At 43.3% G+C, this 24,067-nt stretch overlaps 1 protein-coding gene and 1 pseudogene across 3 annotated transcripts in view; one reads left to right on the plus strand and one right to left on the minus strand.

The window, feature by feature from the left end:
• Window positions 1-529: 529 nt before the first annotated feature.
• The window catches only part of IL17RD (interleukin 17 receptor D), a 68,302-nt gene continuing 44,764 nt past the window's right edge, over window positions 530-24,067 (plus strand). For both annotated transcript variants that reach the window (XM_079116016.1, XM_079116017.1), the window contains exon 1: window positions 530-722. In XM_079116016.1, coding sequence (XP_078972142.1) covers window positions 597-722 — 126 coding nt within the window. In that variant the 5' untranslated portion in view covers window positions 530-596. The remainder of the gene's footprint in view (window positions 723-24,067) is intronic.
• LOC306646360 (large ribosomal subunit protein uL6-like) lies at window positions 15,945-19,239 on the minus strand (annotated as a pseudogene). The gene has a single exon. The product of its transcript is annotated as a large ribosomal subunit protein uL6-like (transcript).

Consider the following 24,067-nt stretch of genomic DNA (forward strand, 5'->3'; position numbering starts at 1 on the left):
TCTTACTCACTTTATTCTGGCTTAAGTGGAGGAAACAGTACTGTGAAGAAAGCAAGTTATCTGTCCGAGGTTCCAGTCGTAAATGTAGAACCAGGATTTCTCTAAATGTAACGTTGAGCTAAGTTTTCTGCCCCTAAAACTGGGATAACAATAATACTAACTCTTTCTCGTGTGGTCGGGAGGACATATGAAGGGATCTGGCACATAGCAAATGCTTATTAAATTTTTTAAAAAATTACTATGTTCTTTGTGTTCTTCCAAGTTTTTTCATGGAGCAGGCATCCTTTGGACAAATCCTCTGTATAAAAAAAAAAATTCTTAGGCAAGGGGGAATAAACCCGTAGCTGCCAGAGACTCAGAGGCAGGTTGGGCGTGACCGGAGGGCGGGGCCAAGACGGGACGGCCAGTCTAGAGGGGTGGGACCTGGACCCAAGAACTGAGGCTGGGGGCGGGACCTGGAGGGAAGAGGCGGGGCGTGGGCTGGCAGCGCATGCTCAGTGCGGCACGCTCCCCGCCGCTGCCACCGCCCACTCAGGGCTGGTCAGCTGCAGGCGGCCCGGGCGCGGAGAAGGGCCGGGCTGGGCTAGCGCACTGCCATGGCCCCGTGGCTGCAGCTCTGTTCTGTCTTCTTCACTGTCAATGCCTGCCTCAATGGCTCGCAACTGGCCGTGGCCGCGGGCGGCTCCGGCCGCTCGAGGGGCGCCGACACCTGTGGCTGGAGGGTAAGGCTAGGACGGCGGGTTTCTCGCGGTCTCCAAATTAGCAGGGGGCCCTGAGAGAGACTGGGGCGCAACGCGCACAGGTGCTCACGGGCAGACAATCCCGGGCGACCTATTCGCTCAGCACCAAGTCCGCCGCCAGACCTGGGTCCCAGAGCTACTTCAACCATCCTCGCTTCTCCCCTCCTGGGTTGCGCGTCCACCCGCCCGGGCGGGGATGAAAGGGGCCGCCCGACCTCTGGCTTTGTGTTGCTAATGAGGCGCGGCCGCTGGCTGGGGTCCGATTCCAGTGGGCGGGTGTGAGGGGCGGCGAGGCGGCCGGGGCGGCGGGGGGGTGCGCCCCACCCTTTGTTCTCGGCCCTCCGCCCCAGGGCTGCGCGTCTGGGGCTGGGATCCCCAAACCGTCTGGACGACGGGGGAGCTCCGGAGAGGATGTGGGGTTCTCCCGGTCCTCCAGTTCACGGCTCTGCAAAGGCTCAGGGCGGACAGGGAGGGGACCTGGAGCGCTGGGGAACGATGCACCCCTCTGTTGTGTTCGCTTTGTTCCTTCTAGCCTGGAGTGGTCACCCCGCTCCTATCCTTCTACCCTAGGGTGGTCACCCTACTCCCATCCCATTTCGGACTCCTGACTTCCTGAGAAACTTTGCTTCCCTTTTTAACTCTTCGTCTCACAAATGGTCTCACGGTTGTTACTTGAATCCCCACCTCCGCCCTAGCCCTGAGTTTAGGGTGATTTTTATGGTCAAAGAAAGAACTGTAAGAGTTTGTCACCTCAGGTGCCCATGAGGAGGCGAGAGGTGCCCAGACTTTCGCCGTGTAGTTGGAACCCTTTTCCCCAAACCGGACGCTCCTTTGAAGCTAGCTGTCTGGGCGATGTTGGGGCATTGGGGATGAAGGGAGATGTGCGCCGGCACGCACCCCTCCGCCACCGCCCCCCACCCCGTTCCCATTTGAGCCCCTGGGCTGGGGAACCCCTGGGACCGGGGAGCCCCAACCTGGAGATTCCTTTTTCGTTTGATCAGTGCCTTCCACAGAGGCTAGGTTGACCGCTGGGTCAGGACACTTACGCTTTAAAACCTACCAAGAGAATAACACAGGCTTTGCTCTCAGACATGACTTTGACTCTGTTCCTGGGCGCCAGAAGCCTGTTTCCTCTTCTGGAAAGTAGGAGGAAATGAGTGATTTTTGGTTCCCCAGGCCCAGGAATGGGTATAGGGATAGTTCGCTTAGACCTAGGTTGTCCTACTTTTTCTGGGAGGCTATAAAGAGCCTCATCACAGACAAGAGGTAGGACATGACTCGCTGCCTAGGGTCACAGGTTAGTGCCTCCTGTTCACTTACCCCACATTTAGAGAAATCATGTAGAAAATCAGGTATGAGCCAATTAGCTGGGGTGTCCCTGGCCCCAATAGCTGCTGTACCTGACTCTCCCCACTCTTAGTGAGTTTAACCTTAGGTTAAATTCTATCATTCTTTCCATCTGAGGAAAACATCACATTTTCTCACTCAGTTCTATTGTAATAAAACATCACTGCTCTTTTTCTAATAGATACCAAGTTTTCTTAAGTCTGTCTAGTGTTATCCACCCTGTTAAAATTTTGGATCTGTACAGATTTTGGCCTTTGACTAACTGTAACAGGATCACAGGTATTTTATTCTGAGTTTGCATGTGACTCATAGCTTAGGTGGATCAGTTGTTTGCTGTTTTTCTGCAGTTGCCTAGTCGGCTTCATGTGCCAGTATACACAGCTTATGAAGTTTTAATGTTGTGGGGATAGTAGTGCTCTGAAGAAGCCAAGCTGGTGGTTTTGTTCTCTGCACCTGTGGGAACGTGTGGTCCTCCCCAAACCTATGCCGCCACAGAATTAATGGTGGACCTCATCCCAGTCACTTCACTCTTACGTTGACTTCCTTTCCTCCACCGCAGAGCCTTGGCAGGGGTGATCCTCCCAATAGCTTTTGCCTTGACTCCATAGTCCTTACCTTGGATCATCTTCCTGACCTTCCTGGATGAGCATGGGGACCTTTGGGCCAATCCCAGATGCCAGAATCTTATCTGCTGCATCCTGTGGATCAGTTTACCCATCCTGTTTGCATACCCGAAGAGTCACTCCTCGCTGACTCCCCCCTGCCCTCCCCACCTTGTTTCCTGACTCCTGATGCCTTTTAACAAAGGATCTCCTCCTCCGAGGATGCCCTTACCTCCCTAAGAATCCACTTCTTAGCTTAATACTCAGCTCAGGTGATACCTCCAGGGAAGCCCTCCAGGAATGCCATGTCCTTTAATTTCTCATGCAGATGTTTACACTTTGATATTCACTAGACTGCTTAGCTTATATTTGTTCACTCTTTGTCTTTAGACTAGTTTCTTGATTTCAGACTCTGGGAGCCTTATAAAGCTAGGCTGAACCCAGTTAGACCCTGCAGCCTTCCTGCTGAATCCCCACTCCCACTTTTGTGGGATTTAATCCAGGGGCACTCTACCACTGAGCTATACCCCCAGCCCTTTTTGTTTTTTATTTTAAGACAGGGTCTTGCTAAATTCCTTGCCATCCTCCTGCCTCGGCCTCCCGACTTGCTGGGATTATAGGCTAAGCCCTGTTTTGAGGTAGATTTTAAGAAGTGGGGGAGGCGATCTCAGCACCAGGCTCCTGTGTCCTCTCCACAGAAGGTCTTTGCATACGTTTGTTCCTACCTTTGTTCTTTTTGTCTGTACCTCAGTTTTCCCTCTCAGCTCCTGCATCACTTCCTACAGGAAGCCTTCCCTACCCTCCACCTCCCTAGGTAAGGTGTCCCAGAAGTTGCTGTCATGGGGCTCCAGTAACTACTGATTTACAGGGACTTAGGTATTTGATTCATGTCTGAGTCCCTGTAGATGTCAACCTCAGCTCTGAGATTGTTTATAGTCTAGTTGGGTGTGTGTGAACGTGTAAGGGTCAGTTATATGTGATACACACAGGAGAGGGCTTCCTGTGGGTCTGAGTTTCACTCAGAACCTGAGGGAACAACAAGGTGCAGAAGTGAGCTCCGAAAGAAGGGCAAGTCTAGGTGCAGGAGACCAACTGAGCAAGTGACCCCCTTATTCTTTAAGGGAGTATTTGTTCAGGAATCCTTGCCCCTGTAGGCATGGGTATTTTCCCAGGATGTGCAAGGTAACTGTAGCCAGCCAGCCAGCCAGCCAGCCAACCTGCCAGCCTGCCCACCCCAGGCAGCTCTGCTAACAGACCCTTCAGAGCTGCTCTCAGAGGAGCCAGGAGCTGGCCTGGTTTAAGTGGTCAGGTTTCACAACCTCCCCATTATTTGTGGGGCAATTAAGAGACTGATACCATCTTGAACACAGCTCAGTGTTTAGAAATGAGTTGTGGGCACACTTCCTCAATTCCTAGAAAAAAAAAAAAAAATCTCTTATGGCCCTTGCCAGGTAAAGTTGCTCTTTGAGTAATAAATATTGTTTTCTCAAAGAAGTAACAATTTGTAAATCATCCAGAGGGGCTGGCCCTTTCATTTACACTGGCTCTTAACTCTTGTTTCTTCATAGTGGGATGACTTTGTTTGTGATGGGTAACTTTAATTATATCATTCATTTACCCCAAGTTTCCCTGATCTCCCCTTGTCTTCCTGGTTGAGAAGCCTATTTATGGAACAAGAAGTTAGGATCCACTCCTACAGATTTTTATTAATGGCTTTTCCTACAGTGGGGGAGGAAGGAACATTTCTTGACTTCTTACCTAAATGGAGTATACCTTTTCTCATCTGTTATGCCTGAAACACAGTTTCTACCCCCCACAAAGCCTGCACCTTCAGCAATTCAGGAAACCAGGATTCTGGCATCATCTTTACAATGATGTGCAAGTTTCCCATTTAAGGAAAATACTTCGTCTCAAAAGGTAGAAACGAATAGGGTGGTACTTGGGGGGTGGGGTGGGGGAAGAAGTTCCAGCTGGTTAAAATTTAGGTCCCTGATAAAAGTCCAATCCAAGAATTCTCCTTGGCTGTAGGCCCAGGCGTGTTTATTTGATTCTGAATTGGATGCATTTTCATTCACTTGCAGCTCATGGCTCCCAAGCCCATATCTGGTCTGCCTGTCCTGTGGCCATGTCTTCCAAGTTACAGATGCTCTGCTGTCCCTTAGAGAATTCTTTGTTAAAAATTACTCAGCCTTGGATTGACACATTTTTTCTGAGACGTTTTTATAAGAAGCGCAATGCTTTTTTTCCAGCCTGTTTTGCTTGGTTAATTGGAAACCCTCTGGGCCCATGACCATCTTTTTTGTGCAGCTCTTCCTCCTCTCCCCACCTCCCTCCCTCCCTCCATCCATCTGTCCGTCCATCTCTGGCTCTCCTGACATACTGGGGCATTGTGCTAGTTATTAACTCAGGGACATAGCTGAGTGAATAAGCAGACCACTTATTGTACCTTTGCCTTCCAAAGGTGGTTTCTCAAAGTGATGTTCAGGGGCTTCCAGTATCAGAATTGCCTTGGGAGCTTGTTAGAATGCAGAGTCAAGGATAATGGGACCAGAATGCAAGTGAGATGATGGAGCATAGGTAACTGGCATTTTAACAAGTTCTTCTGAGGATTCTGATGCTGTCTCAGTGATGAGACCTGTTGCTTTAGGAAACAAGCCTTCCTCATTCAGAAGGGGAAGAGAAGACATTTGAAACTTAAAATCAATCAGAGGGATGGAGGAATATCTTAAGTAGTAGAGCACTATGCCTAGCATACTTGAGGCACTGGATTCGATTTCCACCTTTCACACCTCCAAAAAAAAAAAAAGGAAATAAAAAAAAATCATAGTTTGGTTTTAAAGTATTTCTTTGGACTTAGGAATGTGGAGATTTGGTTAGCTCTGACCAATAAAAGGGGTTAGGCTGACTGGGAATTGAGGTGGGGGTGCTCTGGCTCTGGTGGGGGTCTCTGACCTGGGCCTATGAAGGGGACTGGACACTTCCCCTGGGTTCCTCCCCAGAACAGCTGGGTTTGTCTGGAAAACTGTCTCCGGAAGGAGTAGGGCAGGATCCAAATCAGAGTCTCACAATTGAAATCTTGCAGACAGCTTCCCTACAAAGAAAAGAACTGCTAATGCTTTTTTAAGTCTTTATTTTAAGTTGAATATTTTTCATGATTCATTTGGTTTGAAATGTGTTGGTTGGTTTCTTCTTTCTTTCTTTCTTTTTTTTTTTTTAACACTTTCAAGCCCTTTTTCCTCCCCCATCCCTGAACTTTTCACATACTATGCGCCAGCAGATGTCTGCTGCTGCTGAGGCCACTCCATCAACAATTTTATTGTCCTCTTTCATTCCCCATCACCTCTTGCACTTGCCTATGATGGATGGGTTTTCAGGCTCCTGGTTGATTGGGCATCTCCTCCCCATTTGTAAGAGTATGGCATGAAGAGGGGGCTCATGTCCCCACAGAGGCTTGTCAGGTTGGGATGGGGGCAGTACCCTGGGAGCAGACCTCACTTCTGCCATCCTGGCTGCCAGACTTTTGCCCTTTCACATCTTCCCAAAATTTGGAGGGTCTTCCACTCTCAGCAAGCTTGGAGTCTGTCTGTACTGGTGCCTTGGGCCCCATCTCAAGCTGGCCAGACTTGCCCAGCCAGTGGGAGGTATTGTCCTCCTGGGCAGTGTTTGTCTTGGCTTCTGGGAAGTTCTGAATGGGCCTGACACACGATTAGGTGACTGATGGCCCTGCAACACATTGTCTCCTTGGGGCCCAGGGCCTTTGAAGCTCTTCCCGGTAGGAAGTAAAGAGACTATTTGCTCTGTTAAAATGCCTTGGTATTTCCTCTGTTTAACCACAGGCCACTTCCCCTCTGCCACTCTAAACCCTGCAGGGCCACCAGCTGATTGAAAAGACACAAGCCCTGGAGTGATCACATCCTATTGAAACAGATAGCCCTTACTACAGATTTAAAGCTAGGGCAGATCTCTAGAAGGGACAAATCCAAGGAGGAATCTTTGAGGTGGCTTTTTTTCTTGCTCAAAATTTAGCCAATTGTCATACTTCACAATTGAAGTCCTGAATGCATAAATGGGTACTTACATTTTTTTTTTTTTAATAAAGAAGAAAGCTTACATTTATACCCTCAAAATCTTTATTTTCTAACTTGTATAACGGACCTACTATTTTCATTGTGTCTTTTAAAAGATTAAATAAAATAAGGCATGATTAAAAAAGAAAACTTAAATATAATTAAATCAGTATTTGTTTATCTACATGTGGCAGGTGAAAACAATTTGATCAATGGAATTTTCTCATCGTTTGTGTTGGAAACTCTTTGGTGTCTGGGAAAGGGCGTGATGTGTTTGTAAAAACCATACCAGCTGGATGGTTGGAGCACTCTGTGATCTCAGCTACTTGGCAGTGGGGGTGGGGGTGGTGTTGAGGCACAAATTTGAGGACAGCCTTAGCAGTTTAGCGAGACCCCTATCTCAAATAAAAACACACCAAAAAAGAGCTAGTGGTGTAGCTCAGTGGTGGAGTGCCCCTGGATTCAATCCCCAGTACTACAAAACAAAACAACAAAAAAAAGCCATACTGGATTTGTTTCTGTCCTTGCAGATTCTCTGTGCTTTGTCTTGTGCTTAAAAGTCCATGCAACAAGTTTGGAGCTTGAATAATACCAAGAGAAATCTCTAGGGAGACTCCCTGGTCTTTTCCCAAGCAATATCTTAAAAGAAGGTTTAATTAATAACACTAGGCTAGAAACAAAAATCTTGAACAATTAAAAAAAAATTACCTGTGTAACAAAAGACCTGAAAATTGAAATACTGGTTGTCCCCTGTGTTTGTGAAGGCCCTTAAAAAGGAATAACTTTGGTTACTGTCTAGTAGAGAGTTAACATTTACAACTCCATTGTTCTAAGTATCCATGATAAAAACAGCTTCCCTTTTCTTTGGTTCCTTGTTTGGAAATGTTGGGGGAAGGTGGATGTAGCTAATTAAGGCTACAACATTTAAAGGGGGGACTTAATAGGTACCAGCTGTCCTCAACAAATCATGGGGTGGATGACAAAATAAAGATGTGATGTGAACACACATGTAATTCTCTTCTAAAACGGAAGTTGGCCTATAAATATTTTGATTTAATAGGGTAAATTAAAACTACCTCTACTGTGCATATTTATAAAGCATTTGTTTTACAGTGAACCTAATGGCAAAATGTCCTATTTGCATATGGCTAGTACTATAAAAGAATTGAAAGGGCAGTAGATGGCAGGTATTGTTGGAAGCCTTATGCACTGTAGTTTTATTGTACCTTTCTTCATTCCAGACCTGATCTAATAGACATTAATCATGAGGCTTTTCATGAACATTAATACATTGTAGGGAAGCTTGCGTGAACTTAACAGAAAAGCCATGTAACATTGAAGCAATTTTGAAAAGGGCATGGAAATTGATAGCCTTAATTAAAATGTTTAGATGGCTATTTACATTTCACACATCAAATAAATATTTTCAAAGATGGGCATGGTGATGCCTGTAATCCCAGCCACCTGGGTGGCTAAAGCAGGAGGATGGCAAGTTCGAAGCCAGCCTGGCAACTTAAACAAGTTGTCTCAAAAAATAAAAAATAAAACTATTTTATATATCTCAAAATAAAAAATGACTGGAAGTATATAGCTTAGTACTAGGGTTAAATTCCTCATATCACACAAAAAAATAAATAAATACTTCAAAAATATACTTTTGAAATCATGAGGGATTCAACTTTAAATATATCTCCCCTTTAGTCCCCCACCAGATTTAAAAAGTAGGGCTGGGCATGTAGTTCAGTGGTAGAGCACTTGCCTAGCACCGGTTCAATCTTCAGCATCACAAAAAAAAGAAAAAAAGAAAAGAAAGAAACAGGAATTTTTCCAAGTGTTCTGTTTTGTAAACCCCCGCTTCCCAATTGAACATTAACCCTTTAAAAAAAATTCTGGCTGTGGCCCCAGACTTCTGTTCTAAGATGGACTGTTGTGCTTGAGAGTGGTAGGGTTGTTGGGATAAAGGAGGGATTCCTTGGAATGAAGAGGTACATTTTCCTGAGACAGGACATATGGTTTAGAAACTCCTTTCCTGGGATTTTATTCTGTCCAGGTGATTTCTGGCTTTTCCTCTCTTAAGAGGGCCTCCCTTTTATCTTAGAAAAATGCAGTGCAATGCAGACCAAATGTAAGAGCAGTCAGCTTGAGCGTGGTCCCTGTTGAGTGACAATTTATGGCCTCCTGCTTCTGGAGTGTGCACATTTGCTCTGGGTGGGGCACCAGTACTCACCCATTCAGGATTTATTGTAACTGCTCAATATCCCAACCTCTAAAGGACTTATTTGGAGCAAGGAAGCAAGAGTTGTTGGTTTTTGTTTTGTTTTGTTTTTGAGCAGCTACTCTGTGACTTGACCCAGGGAAAAGATCCTGTCCATGTGGCTCTCCATCCAGGTGGGGATGCACCAAAGGAACAGGCTCAGGTAACAGGAAGGTACAGGAGGGATTCCGATCTACAATCTAGAGAATTCCCTGTCCTCTCTCCACGCTTCCCTACTGTTCCCCAAGAAAACACGAACCTTGCTTTCTGTGTCCTCATCCTAGACTTGCCCCTACGAAAAGCAGTTTTGATGATGAGTGAGTCCTGCTGTGGAAGCCACTTTGGGAACTCTGACTTTTTAGTTCTTGTTTCTTGTTCCTAGTAACTCTGGCTTCTTTTTTTCTTTTTTACTTTTTCCAGTATTCTTTTTTTTTTTTTTTTTTTTCTGTTGTTAATGGACATTTATTTTTTATATGTGGTGTTAACAATCAAACCCAGTGCCTCACACATGCTAGGCAAGCACTCTACCACTGAGCCAGGACTCCGGCTTTAACACTGGCTTCTTCCTCTGCCTCAGATTCCCCTTCTTGGAGGAGGACCACCTTTCTCTGTGAGACTTCTCTGTCTGTGAATTTTACCTGGTGCCATAGAGCCTGCATTTAATCAAATCAGATCACCCCATCATCCCTCCAAATAATTGAGAATGCATCCAGCCATTTTGCAGTGATGCCATGAAGAAGAAAGAGAAATGAGATTTATTTATGAAGAAGAAATTGAATTTGAATGGTTTCTGGGGAGTCTTAGAGGGAGGAATGGAGATGTCAGGAAGAAGGCAGGCCTCACCGAGGGAACTTGGAGCAGGGTGTTGGCAGTGAGTGGAACCAGAAGGTGGGGGGCAGTTTGAGCAGCAAGCATGAAGTGGCTAGAACTGGAGAGGGATTCATTGGAGGAGAACGATAAAGTTGAGGCTGTAGGTTGGGGACTAGACAACAGAGCACCTTGAATTTTGCCAGCCTGCATCTGTCAGGAATGGTGAATCTCAGAAGGTTTTCTCCAGCACCTGACAGCTTGATAGGTGGCATGCTCAATGGCCATTCATTCACTCAGTGAATATTTGGTGCTTTCTGCATGTTAGGCATGATTTCTAGAGCCTAGATTTAAGTAGGGGAGACAAATAGAACACAGTTCCAGACTTGACCACCCTATTTATAGCAGCACCCCACTGCTCACTCTGCCCTCCTTTCCTCACTTTATTTTTCCCCAGAACCTTTCACTGAGGCATTCACAGTATTTTCTTGTCTATCTCTTTGTCTCCTCCATCACCATGTCAGTTCCAGCAGGATGGGGCATTTATTTGTTTTGTTCACTTCTCTGTGTGTGATACATAGTAGTTTCTCTATACATGTTTCTTGAATGGCTAACTGCTCTGCAGGACGTTGAAATAGGGTGATAAGGATGGCTCCCATTGCCTCTTTGAGGAGGCAAAACAAATGTTGAGCCAGAATTTCCTCTGAATTCTATAGTTACCTATTTTTTTTAACATTGGCAGGTGCTGAGAGTAGCATAAAAATAGGCTCAATTTATTCATTTACACCACAGGTTATTAGTACTCTTGCTGGTTGTCACATGCTGGCAAAAGGCTGGGCTACAGACTAGGGTTCAAGTCCCTCCTCATGGTGGAGGGACTGAGGAGGGGCTGGTATTGTGTGGCAGCCACACCTTGCAGAGTGTCTGTGGCTTTTGAGAAGGGGGTATTTGAATATCTTTGTCTGCCTGTACTGCAGTTGAAAAAAATATAAAAAATTATTGCTAACCACTAAGCATCCTGGTTTTTCCAAATGATGTGAGTGAAACGGATGTCGTTTCTTGGAAGCAGCCCTTGGGCTGCATGAAAACGGTGTGTCTTTAACAGATATGCGGGGCTGATTTTTGTCTCATTCCACCTTCCCCTCATTGTGAAGGCGGTTCATTTTCTGAAGTCATGTGGGGGTCCATCCAGAATCACAGGTGCTTTTTGCCTTCTTTCTGGGGCTATGGATTCGCCGGCCAGCTGTGGTAATGAGTTTTTGCTGGGCTTTGATTTTCATGCCTTGCCTCCCTGTGGGAGGAACTAGATATTTCTGATCTTACCTCTGCTCATATTCAGATCCAGCCAAGCAATCAGTGACTTCCCGGGCTTTTTTGTGGGAGACTGTGGGAAAAGTCCTGGTTGGCTGGCTATGAATTAATGAAATCCTTAGAAGGCTTCACTAAAGATAGCTCCTGTGGTTTACAAAAAAAAAAGTGGCATTGCCTTTTTAATTTGAGAAAGAGGTCATGGAGTTTTACCAAAATTAAGCAGAGAAAAATGCAACATCTGGTTATACAAGCCAAAGACTGATTTAGTGCCTCAGGAGCTGTGGGTTTCCAGTGTCTCACGTGCAGAAGGTGATGGTCACCCAGATCCCCTTTAAAGCTGCTCTGGACATACTGCTTTTCCCATTGTTCTCCTCCCTGGGTTTTGAAGTCTTTGAGAGACAGAAAATTCTACCTCCCACATCTTTTCACTTGAGCACATTTCCCATCTACTGAGCTTTTTCCCTTTTTACTTAAAGGATCACACTTTTTTCTTTTTTTTTTTTTTTTTAAGTGTACACTTTTCAAGTTGGTCAAGACTACTGTGATCCTTGCTTTTATCTCAATAAGAAAAGATGGGGATAATGAGGGAGAGTGTGCAGAAGGCAGGAATTTTTTGAGTTCTGAGTTTTTAAATTAGTAGATATTTTGATAAGAGGAGAGGGAGAATGATTAATTGCTGGAGAAGAGTATACAGAGGAATTTAAAGAGACTTCTGACTTTTATTTTATTTTAGCAGTTTTTTGGTACCAGGGATCGAATCCAGGGGTGCGCTACCACTGAGTTACATCCTCAGCCCTTTTTATTTTTTATTTTGAGACAGTCTTGCTTAGTTGCTTAGGACTTCACTAAGTTGCTGAGGTTGGCCTCAAACTTGTGATCCTTCTGTCCCAGCCTCCCAAGTCTCTTGGATTACAGGTGTGTACCACCCTACCTAGTACCTCTGATTTTTAAAAGCAGAAACATGTATGTCTTAAATGCCTGCTGTGTGTGTTCCTCCCAACTAAATGAATATTAATAACAAAAACAAATCACTTTGTGTTTTTAGAAATTTGCTTTTTAAATGTCAGGTCTAGTTTGTATTAAGACTATCTGTATCATTTTCCTTTTTAAGTATTAGTAATATTTTTGGGTATGCATTTTCTGCAACTCAACAGGAAAATGAAGTTGTCGCCAACTGCCTCCCCACCCAGCAGGTCACCTGTATGTGGGCTTTCTTTCATACTTTGTATTCTGAAAATTTTCAAACCTATATAAAAGTGGAAAAAACAATAAGATGAATACCATTTCTCCTTGGCCTAGAGTCATCAGTTCTTGACTTTTTGCTACATTTATTTCAGTTGACCTTTAAGTGTCTTTTCATGATTTCTTAATTGCTTTCCAGGATGGCTCATTCCTTTCTGATACTGTTTCTTTAGTCTCCTTCAATCTGCAACAGTTCCTCCACCTGTTTTTTGATCCTTTATATCATACACATTCTGAAGAGTCAAGGTCACTGTGTAGACAGTTCCCACAAGTTGGATTTCTAATTATTTCCTCAAGATTAGGGAGAGTCAAGTTAAATACTTTGGCAAGATCCCTTTAAAGGTGATATTATGTCATTATTGTATTTAGATATCAGTCATAAACATGGATGCCATTTTAGCCATAAGCAAAATTGGTTTTATTTAGATTGAAGTTGTTATATGTGAAATGCAGTTTCTAATGTGGAGTACAGTTTAATCTTACATGTTGTTTTTAAAAAATGCAGTGTTTTACCTTAAGACTTTTCTTTTATCTTATTAAGGGACTAAAGAAAGTGTAGGGTGTCATTTGTGTTATCCTAGAATAAACTCTTTCTTAAAGACTATTTGAAATCAACTGTGCTCTCTGAAAATTAGGAGTGCTGTTTCTCCAAGAATGCTTAAGGCTTTTCCTATTCAAATGGGCTTGTTACAAACAGTTGTAGATGTTGCCCTCAGCGACTGGGAACGAGTTCCTATTAAAAACCTCTATTTTGGCCAGGGCAGGTTTACGGTTGAGTGCTTCCTCACACCAAAATTCAGCTATTTCTTTCCTTTGTGCTGAGAAAACATTGAACTTTATTTCCAGCAAAGGCCACTTCACTCAAAACATGTCCTTAAAGTCAGTTTCCAGGCTTTTATTTCTGTGATTACATGTTGCCTAAATTATTTTATTAGAGTCCCTTACAGTTTCATTAGTTTAACTTGACTTACTATCTTCTACCTAATTACATGGTTTTTCTTACTTTTATTTGCCCCCACCCTAGATTTAAGGGCCAAGACATGTAAAGTTAATATTGGTCATTTTTCAAAGTAAGTTAAAATGTCAAAAAGCGACAAGTCGTTATTCTTACAGGGTACCCGGGAAACGACAGAGACAAAACCTCCATCTTTTATTCATAAGTTCGGGGAGACTGCGAGGGCGCAGGCGGGCTTGTGTGCCCTGCGTTTGTTCAGCTTTCAGGACTGGGCCTCCTCCCCTGCTGTCCGTGAAATGTCATGCCGAGATGTAATAGTGGGACATTCAGCATCCAGAGAATGGACTGCAGAGGTTCAACTTTGCTTTTCATTTTCTTTTCTGGCACCAAGTCCGTGGTCCCCACTGTGGCCTGACAGTGAAAGGCCAGAAAGCAGCAATTTGGATGCTGGCAGGGTTGGGGTGCAGCCCAGTGCAGTGGGCCCCAGCTCCCATGCTGGAATGTACCCCGACACAAAGACCAGTGAGGGGGCACCCACCCTCCCCCGGGGGAGGGGTGGCAGCTTGCCTTTGCTGAATCTAGTTTGCTCTGGTCACAGAAGAGAGAGTTCTTGTTTCCTTGGCTACACTACCCTCAGTTTTGGTAGAAGAGGGAGTACAGGATGCTTTTAATTTCAGAAATCACCCAGAATTAACTCTGTGTTAAGGGAGACATTCAGGGCAGAGGTGCTGAGGCCTTGCAGTTTCCCCCAGGCTCCACGTTTTCTTTGGTTGAGGAAAAATCAGGCAGTATTTGATAATCAAGAGTTTGGTTTAAAGCAGTAGTTTTTGATTGGGAGCAGTTTGGGGAGTTTTTGTAGACATTTTTGGTTGTCATAACTGGGATGAGGTGCTACTGGCATTTAGATAGAATGCAGTAATGCTGCTAAACATCCTAACATACACAAGAATTTTCTGGCTCAAAATGTTAACAGCACTGAGATTGATATAGGGATCCCATCTTAGTATTTGAATATTTCAGTCACTTAGCCTGATAATACTTCTCAACTTCCTTTCTGTTTAACAGAAGCTGCTGGTTCTGTAAATCTGCACTCAGAATGAATTGTCACTAAACTCTCCAAGGCATATGGTTAAACTGAACTGGTGCTCCTTGAAAATATGCCCTGAATGCAACTCCTATTTTAAATGCAAAAAGACGATTTTTCCCCCCATAATTTGATCAAAGTAGCCTAACCTGCGCCTCTGTTTTTGTTACTCACTGATGGTCTGTGGATAACATTACATTTTTTCAGCATGAAACCCAACACTTCAAATCCCTAAAGCAGTCTCAAATTTATGGTTAATAAAAGCATTTATTGTACTGGATGTCATCTGTTATATCACTCTGGGGCTAGAAACTGGCAAGCAGTGGACAGGAAATATTTTCATTTCAAATCGCTTCAATCTTATGGTCTAGGGGCAAAAGTGTCTGATTTCAGGAAAGCCGTGATGAACAGCATAGTAATGAATGCATTTTTAGTTGATTAAGCAGGCATTCTCTGCCTTTCAAACAATCATCCCACTTTGGCTTGGTGGGGCTAAATAAACATGTGATATTAAATGATAGCATTTCTTCTGTTGGCCTTTGACCATCTTAAACTTTTCAGTGTTTTCCAGGAATCCTCAGCAGAGCAGGCTCTCAAGCCAAGGCTGGACTCAAGTTTGGGCCCTCTTTGTCTTTGTTTCTTTCTGAGCAGAGGTTTTCTGAGATGATCCGGACTCTCCTGACGTCCCCTTTAAAAATGGAATTTGGTATTTTGCCCTTGGGATCATGAATTTAGGAGGGAAACATTTTCTACCTCTTGTCGTTTTGTTTTTTGAAAAGTCTGAAGTTTTATTGTAATGTGAGTTCTGGTCTCCCATGTTTATCAGGTGAAGCCTGCAATAAGGGAGCATCTGAGTTGTGATGATGTGTCGGGGACACGGTGCGTTCTTCCTGGCTGCTCAGTGCTTGTCGATGTGTTATCTCAGTCATCACTTCCCAGCAAGCCTCAGAGCAGGGCTGGGTGATTATTTCTGATGTGGTTCCTTTTTTTCCTCCCCAGATGAGGATTTTGTGGCACAAAGAGCCAGGAAGGGATTAAGATGGGAGGCCATGTGACTTGGGGAGGCCTCCCTCTGCCAGAAACCAGAGCCCCAGAGTTCTTACCCTGCCCGTGCCCCGAGCATTCGGGCTTGCCCTGCCTTCCAAGCACCCAGCCTAAGAGGGCTGTCTGCCATGTGCAACAAAGCAATGGATGGGGGCGGACAGAGAGCAAAATGAGAGACCAGAGAGTGTTTTGCAGATAATTAAATTAAACTTGGATTAGGCATTTACCCCAAAGGTTCCTAAACCTGGCCAAATACCAGAATCACCTGAGAAACATTCTTAGGGTAGAGGGAGTAGACTCCGGGCCTTACCCCAGAGCTGCTTAAGTGGGATTTCTAGGGGAAGGCCAGGAATCTTGAGTTTTTCTCTTGAGTTTTTTTTTTTTTTTTTTTTTTTTAAAGCAGCCAGGTCAGCAGTTGCCAGGGTGTTTTTTGTTTTTGTTTTTGTTTGGGGGGGGGGGGTGTTGGAGAGAGAGTTTGACTACAAAGAAGCAGAACCAGGGAATTTTGGGGAGTGATGGTATGCTGATTTTGGTGGTGGATGAATGAATGTATATATGTATATAAGCTTGTGGAACTGTACACCAAAAAATGTGTTTTAGTGTAAATTTTTTAAAAAATTGCTACCCAGATAAAACTGGTTTGTTTGTCAGATAAGGTGGCACACAGTGCCTGGTGACAGCTGGGAAGAATTGTCCAGCTGTGAGAGCGTTGTCACCTGGATTTGAAGAGGCAGCCATAGGCAGGTGCTGAACTCTGAAGCCCAGTGATGTCCAGTAGAACTCTGCGGTGGTGGACGCATTTTTCCTTGTGCTGTCCAGTTCAGTAACCATGAACCACAGGTGGCTAGTGAGTACTTGAAATGTGGCTATAACATAGTTGAGGATCTGAATTTGTAATTTTTCTTAAATTTAAAGAGCCACACCTCGCTAGAGCCTACCTGATTAGACCACTTGCCTTCAGAAGCAGACCTTGTGATAGTGTGGCACTTGATGCTTATGGAAGGGCAATAGTAAGTCATCCCCAATAGAGGGCAAAGTGGGAACATGCCCAGGACCTGCTAGCAGGGGTTAGTAAGTACAGAGAAAAAGGAGCCTTAGAGTAAAGATTGACTTGGGACCTGCTCAGCAGAAGACTGTCCTGTCGAGTAGAGAAATCTGTTTCTTCCCCAAAGATAGCATCAGCTTTGGTTCAGTTCTTTCCCCACCTTTCCAACTTCATTCATCTTAAAAGATGCAGAAGTTAGTTGGTATGTGAATTAATTGTGCTTTGTTTTCTTTAAGTGACAGTATATTCTGGAAGCTGCTGCAGGGTTCAGGGGAATCCTTGGGTAGAAAGGTTAGGAGTGTGTGTGGCCTGGCTGGTGATATGCAGGGCCCACCTTTCTCTGGAAGGAGTGATAAAGAACCTACATGGGATATCCTGTTCCTTTTTGGGGGAACGAGGTCATGTGAAAATGGCAATTAGGCATAAACCTTCCACATTAGACACTGAACACATGACTTCCATCTTGGCTCTCTGTTCAGCTGCTCTTAAACCTCTCTCTCTCAACCTCCAAGGATTTGTGCTATCTTCAATAGCATTACCTTTCCAAATATACTTTGAAAGAGTGAGATTCAGAGAGTGCTGACTTTTTTTTTTTTTTTTCCAATTCTAGGTATGGAACCCAGAGATGCTTTACCATTGAACCACATCCTACATCCTCAACCCTTTTTATTTTTTATCTTGAGGCAGGGTCTCACTAAATTGCCGAGGTTGGTCTTGAACTTGTGATCCTCCTGCCTCAGCCTCCTGAGTTACTGGAAGTATAGGCATGTACCACTGCACCTGGCTAGTGTGGAATTCTATTATTATGAACAAAATGGTGGCAGAAGTAATGCCTTAAATAAATAAATTTATTCAGTGGCTAGCAAAAAATTTCATGAGCTACAGACTTCTCTTAGATTTTAAAATCTGATTTAAAAACAGGACTTACTTGAAAGCCCCAAATGAGGGCTTTAAAATTAGTAGAACTTTTTTAAAAAAAAAATTTATCTACTTCATTTATTTTATTTTGCAGAGTCTGGGAGTTCAAACCCAGGGCCTAGGTAGGCTAGTAGTCTTATCACTGAGCTACACCTCAGTCCTGAGAAGGACAAGCAAATCATAGCATTGTAAAGGGAGGATTTCCTTGTGTTGCTTTAACCAATTAGTAACTTCAACCTAATAAGAAAAATAGAGCTCAGCATTCAATATCAGTTTCTTCAACTTTTCTTATTTTTATTTTTTTGGTACTGGGGATTAAACTCAGGGACATTCGACCACTGAGCCACATCCCCAGCTCTATTTGTATTTTATTTAGAGACAGGGTCTCACTGAGTTGCTTAGTGCCTCACTTTTTTTTGCTCAGGCTGGCTTTGAACTCACCATCCTCCTGCCTCAGCCTCCTGAGCCGCTGGGATTACAGGCATGCACCACCGCATCTGGCTAGTTTCTTCCACTCTTGATTCCACAAACACATCTTAACTGCAGAGTTGTAATCACTATATAGGTTCTACTTATTTATGTTTTTTTTTTTTTTCCTTTGAAAGGATGCTAAAGTTTATTCAACCTGTTGGAAAGGATTAAGTCCAAAGTCAATAGAGATCTTTTATTGCATCATCGAAATATCAAACTGACTCTCCAGGACTGTTTCTGTGGCTGGATAACTCTTAGATCTTATTCATCAGCCTGCTGAACTGTTCCTTTTTCAGAAACATAAATACCATCCCAAAATTTTCTGATATCTTTGTTTTTCACTGTTGTGGCTTGCTGAATTAAAGCAGCTGAATTTGAAACAAGTTCAATATCATTTCCTTCAAGGATTAATTCATCTTTCTGAGCTTGAGACACTAAGCAAGCAACACCTGTCCTCATACGAACCCTACAGGTATATTTTACCCGAGAAATTTTGGATTTCAACAAGAGACCCATTCTCCTGAATAACAACTTTGATCGGGAAGTGAGTATACACAGACCTCATCTTGTAATGAAAGCCCAGTGTAACACCCTTGATCATCTTCTGTACTTGACTGCAGATGGCGTGAACAGTGGCCAATTCCTTCCTATTGCCCCACCATTTGTCAACCTGTAGCCTCTTCTTTTTCTTTCCAAGGAGGCTGAGTTCTATACTGATATGATTGAAATTCCTCCGGAGGGTTCCTCTTGGGCCCTTCACAATAAGTGTGTGTCCCTTCAGAGTAATGGTGACATTTTCTGGTATGTCATCAGTCTGATTGCTGAGAATGGTCTTCATTCTTGCAGTAGATGTGGCAAAGAGAGAACGTCCTTATGGTTGTTTTTAACATTGGCTTCCAAAGATATTTCCAACTATTAATGTGGTTCATAAAAATGTCACTTCCAATGACCATTTGGTATTTTCATGTTATATGCCGCTCTCTCCCATTGCCAACCCTCTTCCCCCGTATTTACAAAGCATTCATCTGGACTCATTCCAGGTTGCTGCTGGTATAATGATGCTGTGAACATCTTCATACAGATTAGTCTCCTGTACCTCCCCTTACCATTTTGGTGTATTTCCTTGGCATATGTTCCCCAAAGTGGAATTACTGGGTCAGAGGATTTGTAGGTTTTACTACATGTTCACAAACTTACAGTGTATAATGACTGGGCCAATTTATCGGGAAGAGTTGTATTTTGAGAAGGTGGCAGATTTGACCCATGAACCCCAGCTCCACCATTTATTGTGATCCTGGGCAAATTTCTTCCCTCCTTCCCTCCCCCCCCTTCTCTTTTACAGGACAAAAACACACACATTTATAATATTAGAGTATTAGACTCTCTGAGCCTATTAGTTCATCTGTAAAATGGATCAATAATAGTACATCTCTCTGGGTTGTTTTGAAGTTTAAGTGATATGCTATCATCAAAACACTTAGCTCTGCACCTGGCCACATAGTTACTACTTAGTGGTAACTATGATTGGTAACTATGTTAAGGTTACTTATGATTGGTGGTTGTCCTTGTTCTCAACTATTTTCCACATTCTAAAAATGTTGACATTTGTTATTCACTCTCAGTTATTTTGGTAATTCCTTATATTTGCTTGATTCTGGATTTATTAGAGGACTGAATCTTTCTGGTTTTGTTTTTGTTTTTAATCTTCCGAGTATGTTTTAGTGCTGTTAAGTCCAGTAGTACTAAAGCTAGGTGGAGGTGAAATATTGCTTGGTAGAGAGTGTTAGAGGGAAGACATTTTAGTGAGTGAATAAGTGTTTTAAAATAAGAATTATTAACTGAGTGAGCCTTCCTGACTTTACAGCATATTATGAAAATAGTTGAATTTAAGTATCATCATGGGAATTCTATTCATACCACTAATTTAAGCCTCTTGCATATCTCAGTTTTTAAATCTACACTACTGTTAATGATGGATTTAAACCCATTTAGTTTTTTGGGCCAGAAGCTTTTAGGACTTAATCAATCAATCACTGAATCCATAAACAAGGGCACTGCTTTGGACTCCCCTTGAGCTTTGAATCACATCGCAGTGTTGACAGTCCCAGAGGCCTGGACCTTTCTGTCAGCAACTGTCAGGATCCCAGTCGAAGAGGATTTGGAGTTTTGTAGGTGGAGTATTGTAGGGGCAGGGGAAAGGCAGCTGAAGATAAAAGTTGATCAGAAATAGTTGGGTGTGGTACACACTGATTATCCCAGTGATTCAGGAAACTGAGACAGGAGGATCATAAGTTTGAGATCAACCTGGGCAATTTCGCAAGACTCTGTCAAAATAAAAAGGGCTGTGGTAGAGTGGTAGAGTGACCCTGGGTTCAATTCCCAGAACTGAACACACACATACAAAGTTTGGGGGTTTTGGGGTGTTTAGCTCAGTGAGTAAATGGGTGCCTAGTGTTTGAGAAGCCCTGTGTTCAAGCCACAGCACCCCCACCTCCCCAAAAGAAATAGTTTGTTTAGCAGATTATCTGCATGTGGCAACTTCAAAACAAAGTAGTTGATTTTTTTGTGTCTCCTCTCCCCCATTTATACCAAGCTGTCTTCTTACTGGGAATGCTAAGGAAGTTAGACTAGAGATATACACATATATACTCATACCTGCCTCTTCCTTACCTGTTCTAAAAATTGAGTCCTTCCTTGGAACTTTAGTATGAAGCAGAGTACAGCAACTGTGGTTGAAGGCAGTAGGAGAAGGGCCCTGAATCAACTTCCTAAATCCCCTCCAGTTCCTTGCTCCTGCCCCTTACTCAGAGATTGATGTCCAGTGGGTTTCTGTTGGATCAAGAAATCTACTCTTAGTGATCTTCCACCCTCCCTTATTGAACCGGTGTTGCTTTCATGGAGCCCTTGGGAAGGCCACTGGATATGATCGGAACACTCACTTCTGGAAGAATCCTGAGATAGCAGCCTTCTCTCTCCACAAGGGTGGGTCTGAGGTTACCCTTACCAGGTTGAAGGTCCTGGACTTATAGTACATAGGAAGGTGACCACGAGGAGGCCAGAGAAAGAAGATAGAAGTGGAGATGGGCTTTAAGAAGATAAGGCGAGGGCCGGGGTTGTGACTCAGTAGTAGAGCAGTTGCCTAGCATGTGTGAGGTATTGGGTTCGATCCTCCGCACCACATACAAACAAATAAATAAAAAGGTATTGTGCCCATCTACAACTCAACAAGTTAAAAACAGACAAACAAAAAAAAGAAGATAAGGAGGTGGAGGCAGGAGGATTACAAGTTCGAGGCCAGCCTGAGCCACTTACTGAGACCCTGTCTGAAAATAAAAAGGACTGGGGATGTAGTTCGATGGTAGAACACATCTGAGTTCAATGCCCAGTACAAAAAAAAGAAAAAGTAAAGGTAAAGGTTTGCATGGCATTCTCTGATATTTGGGAAAGGAGAAAGAATGCCTGATAGGCCATCAGGAAGATGGACATCTCCAGGGGTCTGTGTGACAGGCCAGAGGAGGAAGTAGCAGTGAATGACTAGGGAAAAGGTCACCCATTCAGAGACCAGAAGGGTCTGTGGTAACAGGGGCCTGAAGCTTGAAAGCACCAGCAAGGCCCATATGATGACGAGCCTTATCTTTTGGGGTCATGCCCTCCGGAAGCTCTGAGCTTAAACAGGAGTGTTGACAAGTTGCTCTGGGAAGGAACTCTGTGGTTTTCGACCAGTGCCTCCACCTGCAGTTGTAGTGGAACAACTCATATCTTGATCCTCTGCAGGAAAGAGTGGAGATGTGCAAGGGACATGCAACTTGTACTTCTGAATATTCTCATCCCAAATAATGCTTGGTCACCTTCCCTGAACTTTCACCCAGTACTCCATGATTTAGCACTCCTCCTCTGTGACTTACGGCCAGTCCTCTGCCAGCAGGGAGTTGGGCATACTAACCAGTCCTTTTTTTTTTTTTTTTTTTTAATTTAATTTAATTTTATTTTTGTTTTTTTTATTTTATTGTAAACAAATGGGATACAGGTTGCTTCTCTGTTTGTACATGGCGTAAAGGCATACCATTTGTGTAATCATAAATTTACATAGAGCAATGTTGTTTGATTCATTGTGTTATTTTTTTCCCTTCCCCCCACCCCTCGCACCCCTCCCACCCCTCTTTTCCTTCTATACAGAGCTTCCTTCCTCCATACTTGCCCCCCTCCCTAACCCTAACTCTAACCCTAACACTAACCCTTCCCTCCCCCCATTATGTGTCATCATCCACTTATTAGCGATATCATTCGTCCTTTGGCTTTTTGAGATTGGCTTATCTCACTTAGCATAATATTCTCCAATTTCATCCAGTTGCCTGCAAATGCCATAATTTTATCATTCTTTATAGCTGAGTAATATTCCATTGTATATATATATATGCCACAGTTTCTTTATCCACTCATCAATTGAAGGGCATCTAGGTTGGTTCCACAGTCTGGCTATTGTGAATTGAGCAGCTATGAACATTGATGTGGCTGTATCTCTGTAGTATGCTGATTTTAAGTCCTTTGGGTATAGGCCGAGGAGTGGGATAGCCGGGTCAAATGGTGGGTCCATTCCAAGTTTTCTAAGGAATCTCCACACTGCTTTCCAGAGTGGCTGCACTAATTTGCAGCCCCACCAGCAATGTATGAGTGTACCTTTCTCCCCACATCCTCGCCAACACCTGTTGTTGCTCGTATTCTTGATAATCACCATTCTAATTGGGGTGAGATGGAATCTTAGGGTGGTTTTGATTTGCATTTCTCTTATTACTAGAGATGTTGAGCATTTTTCCATATGTTTGTTGATTGCTTGTAGATCTTCTTCTGTGAAGTGTCTATTCATTTCCTTGGCCCATTTGTCAACTGGATTATTTGAATTCTTGGAGTAGAGTTTTTTGAGTTCTTTATAGATTCTGGAGATTAGTGCTCTATCTGAAGTATGATTGGCAAAGATATTCTCCCACTCTGTAGGCTCTTTCTTCGCATTGCTGATAGTTTCCTTTGCTGAGAGAAAGCTTTTTAGTTTGAATCTATCCCAGTTGTTGATTCTTGCTTTTATTTCTTGTGCTATGGGAGTCCTGTTGAGGAAGTCTGATCCTAGACCAACAAGGTGAAGATTTGGACCTACTTTTTCTTCTATAATCTGCAGAGTCTCTGGTCTGATTCCGAGGTCCTTAATCCATTTTGAGTTTAGTTTCGTGCATGGTGAGAGATATGGGTTTAGTTTCATTCTTTTGCATATGGATTTCCAATTCTCCCAGCACCATTTGTTGAAGAGGCTATCTTTTCTCCATTGCATATTTTTGGCACCTTTGTCTAGTATGAGAAAATTGTATTTATTTGGGTTTGTGTCCGTGTCCTCTATTCTGTACCATTGATCTACCTTTCTATTTTGGTACCAATACCATGCCGTTTTTGTTACTATTGCTTTGTAGTAGAGTTGAAGATCTGGTATTGCAATACCTCCTGTTTCACTCTTCCTGCTAAGGATTGCTTTAGCTATTCTGGGTTTCTTATTCTTCCAGATGAATTTCATAATTGCTTGCTCTATTTCTGTAAGGCACATCATTGGGATTTTAATTGGAATTGCATTGAATTTGTATAGCACTTTAGGTAGTATGGCCATTTTGACAATATTAATTCTTTCTATCCAAGAACATGGAAGATCTTTCCATCTTCTAAGGTGTTCTTTAATTTCTTTCTTTAGTGTTGTATAGTTCTCATTGTAGAGGTCTTTCACCTCTTTTGTGAGATTGATTCCCAAGTATTTTATTTTTTTCGAGGCTATTGTGAATGGGGTAGTTTTCCTAATTTCTCTTTCTGAAGATTCATCACTTATGTATAAAAATGCGTTGGATTTATGAGCATTGATCTTGTACCTGCTACTTTACCAAATTCACTTATGAGTTCTAAGAGTTTTCTGGTGGAATTTCCAGGTTCCTCTAAATATATAATCATGTCATCAGCGAACAGGGATAGTTTGAGTTCTTCTTTTCCAATTCGTATCCCTTTAATTTCTTTGGTTTGTCTACTGACCAGTCCTTATATTTGTAGGAGCTTTTGAAGGTCTCCCCGGTGCCACCAGTTGGTCACTCATTGAGTAAACATTGGTGTGCTTTAGTCACACTGGCACCATTGCTGTGATGAGGCTAAGAGGGA

Source organism: Sciurus vulgaris, assembly GCF_902686455.1.
Source record: "Sciurus vulgaris genome assembly, chromosome: 16".
NCBI classification, from domain to species: domain Eukaryota; kingdom Metazoa; phylum Chordata; class Mammalia; order Rodentia; family Sciuridae; genus Sciurus; species Sciurus vulgaris.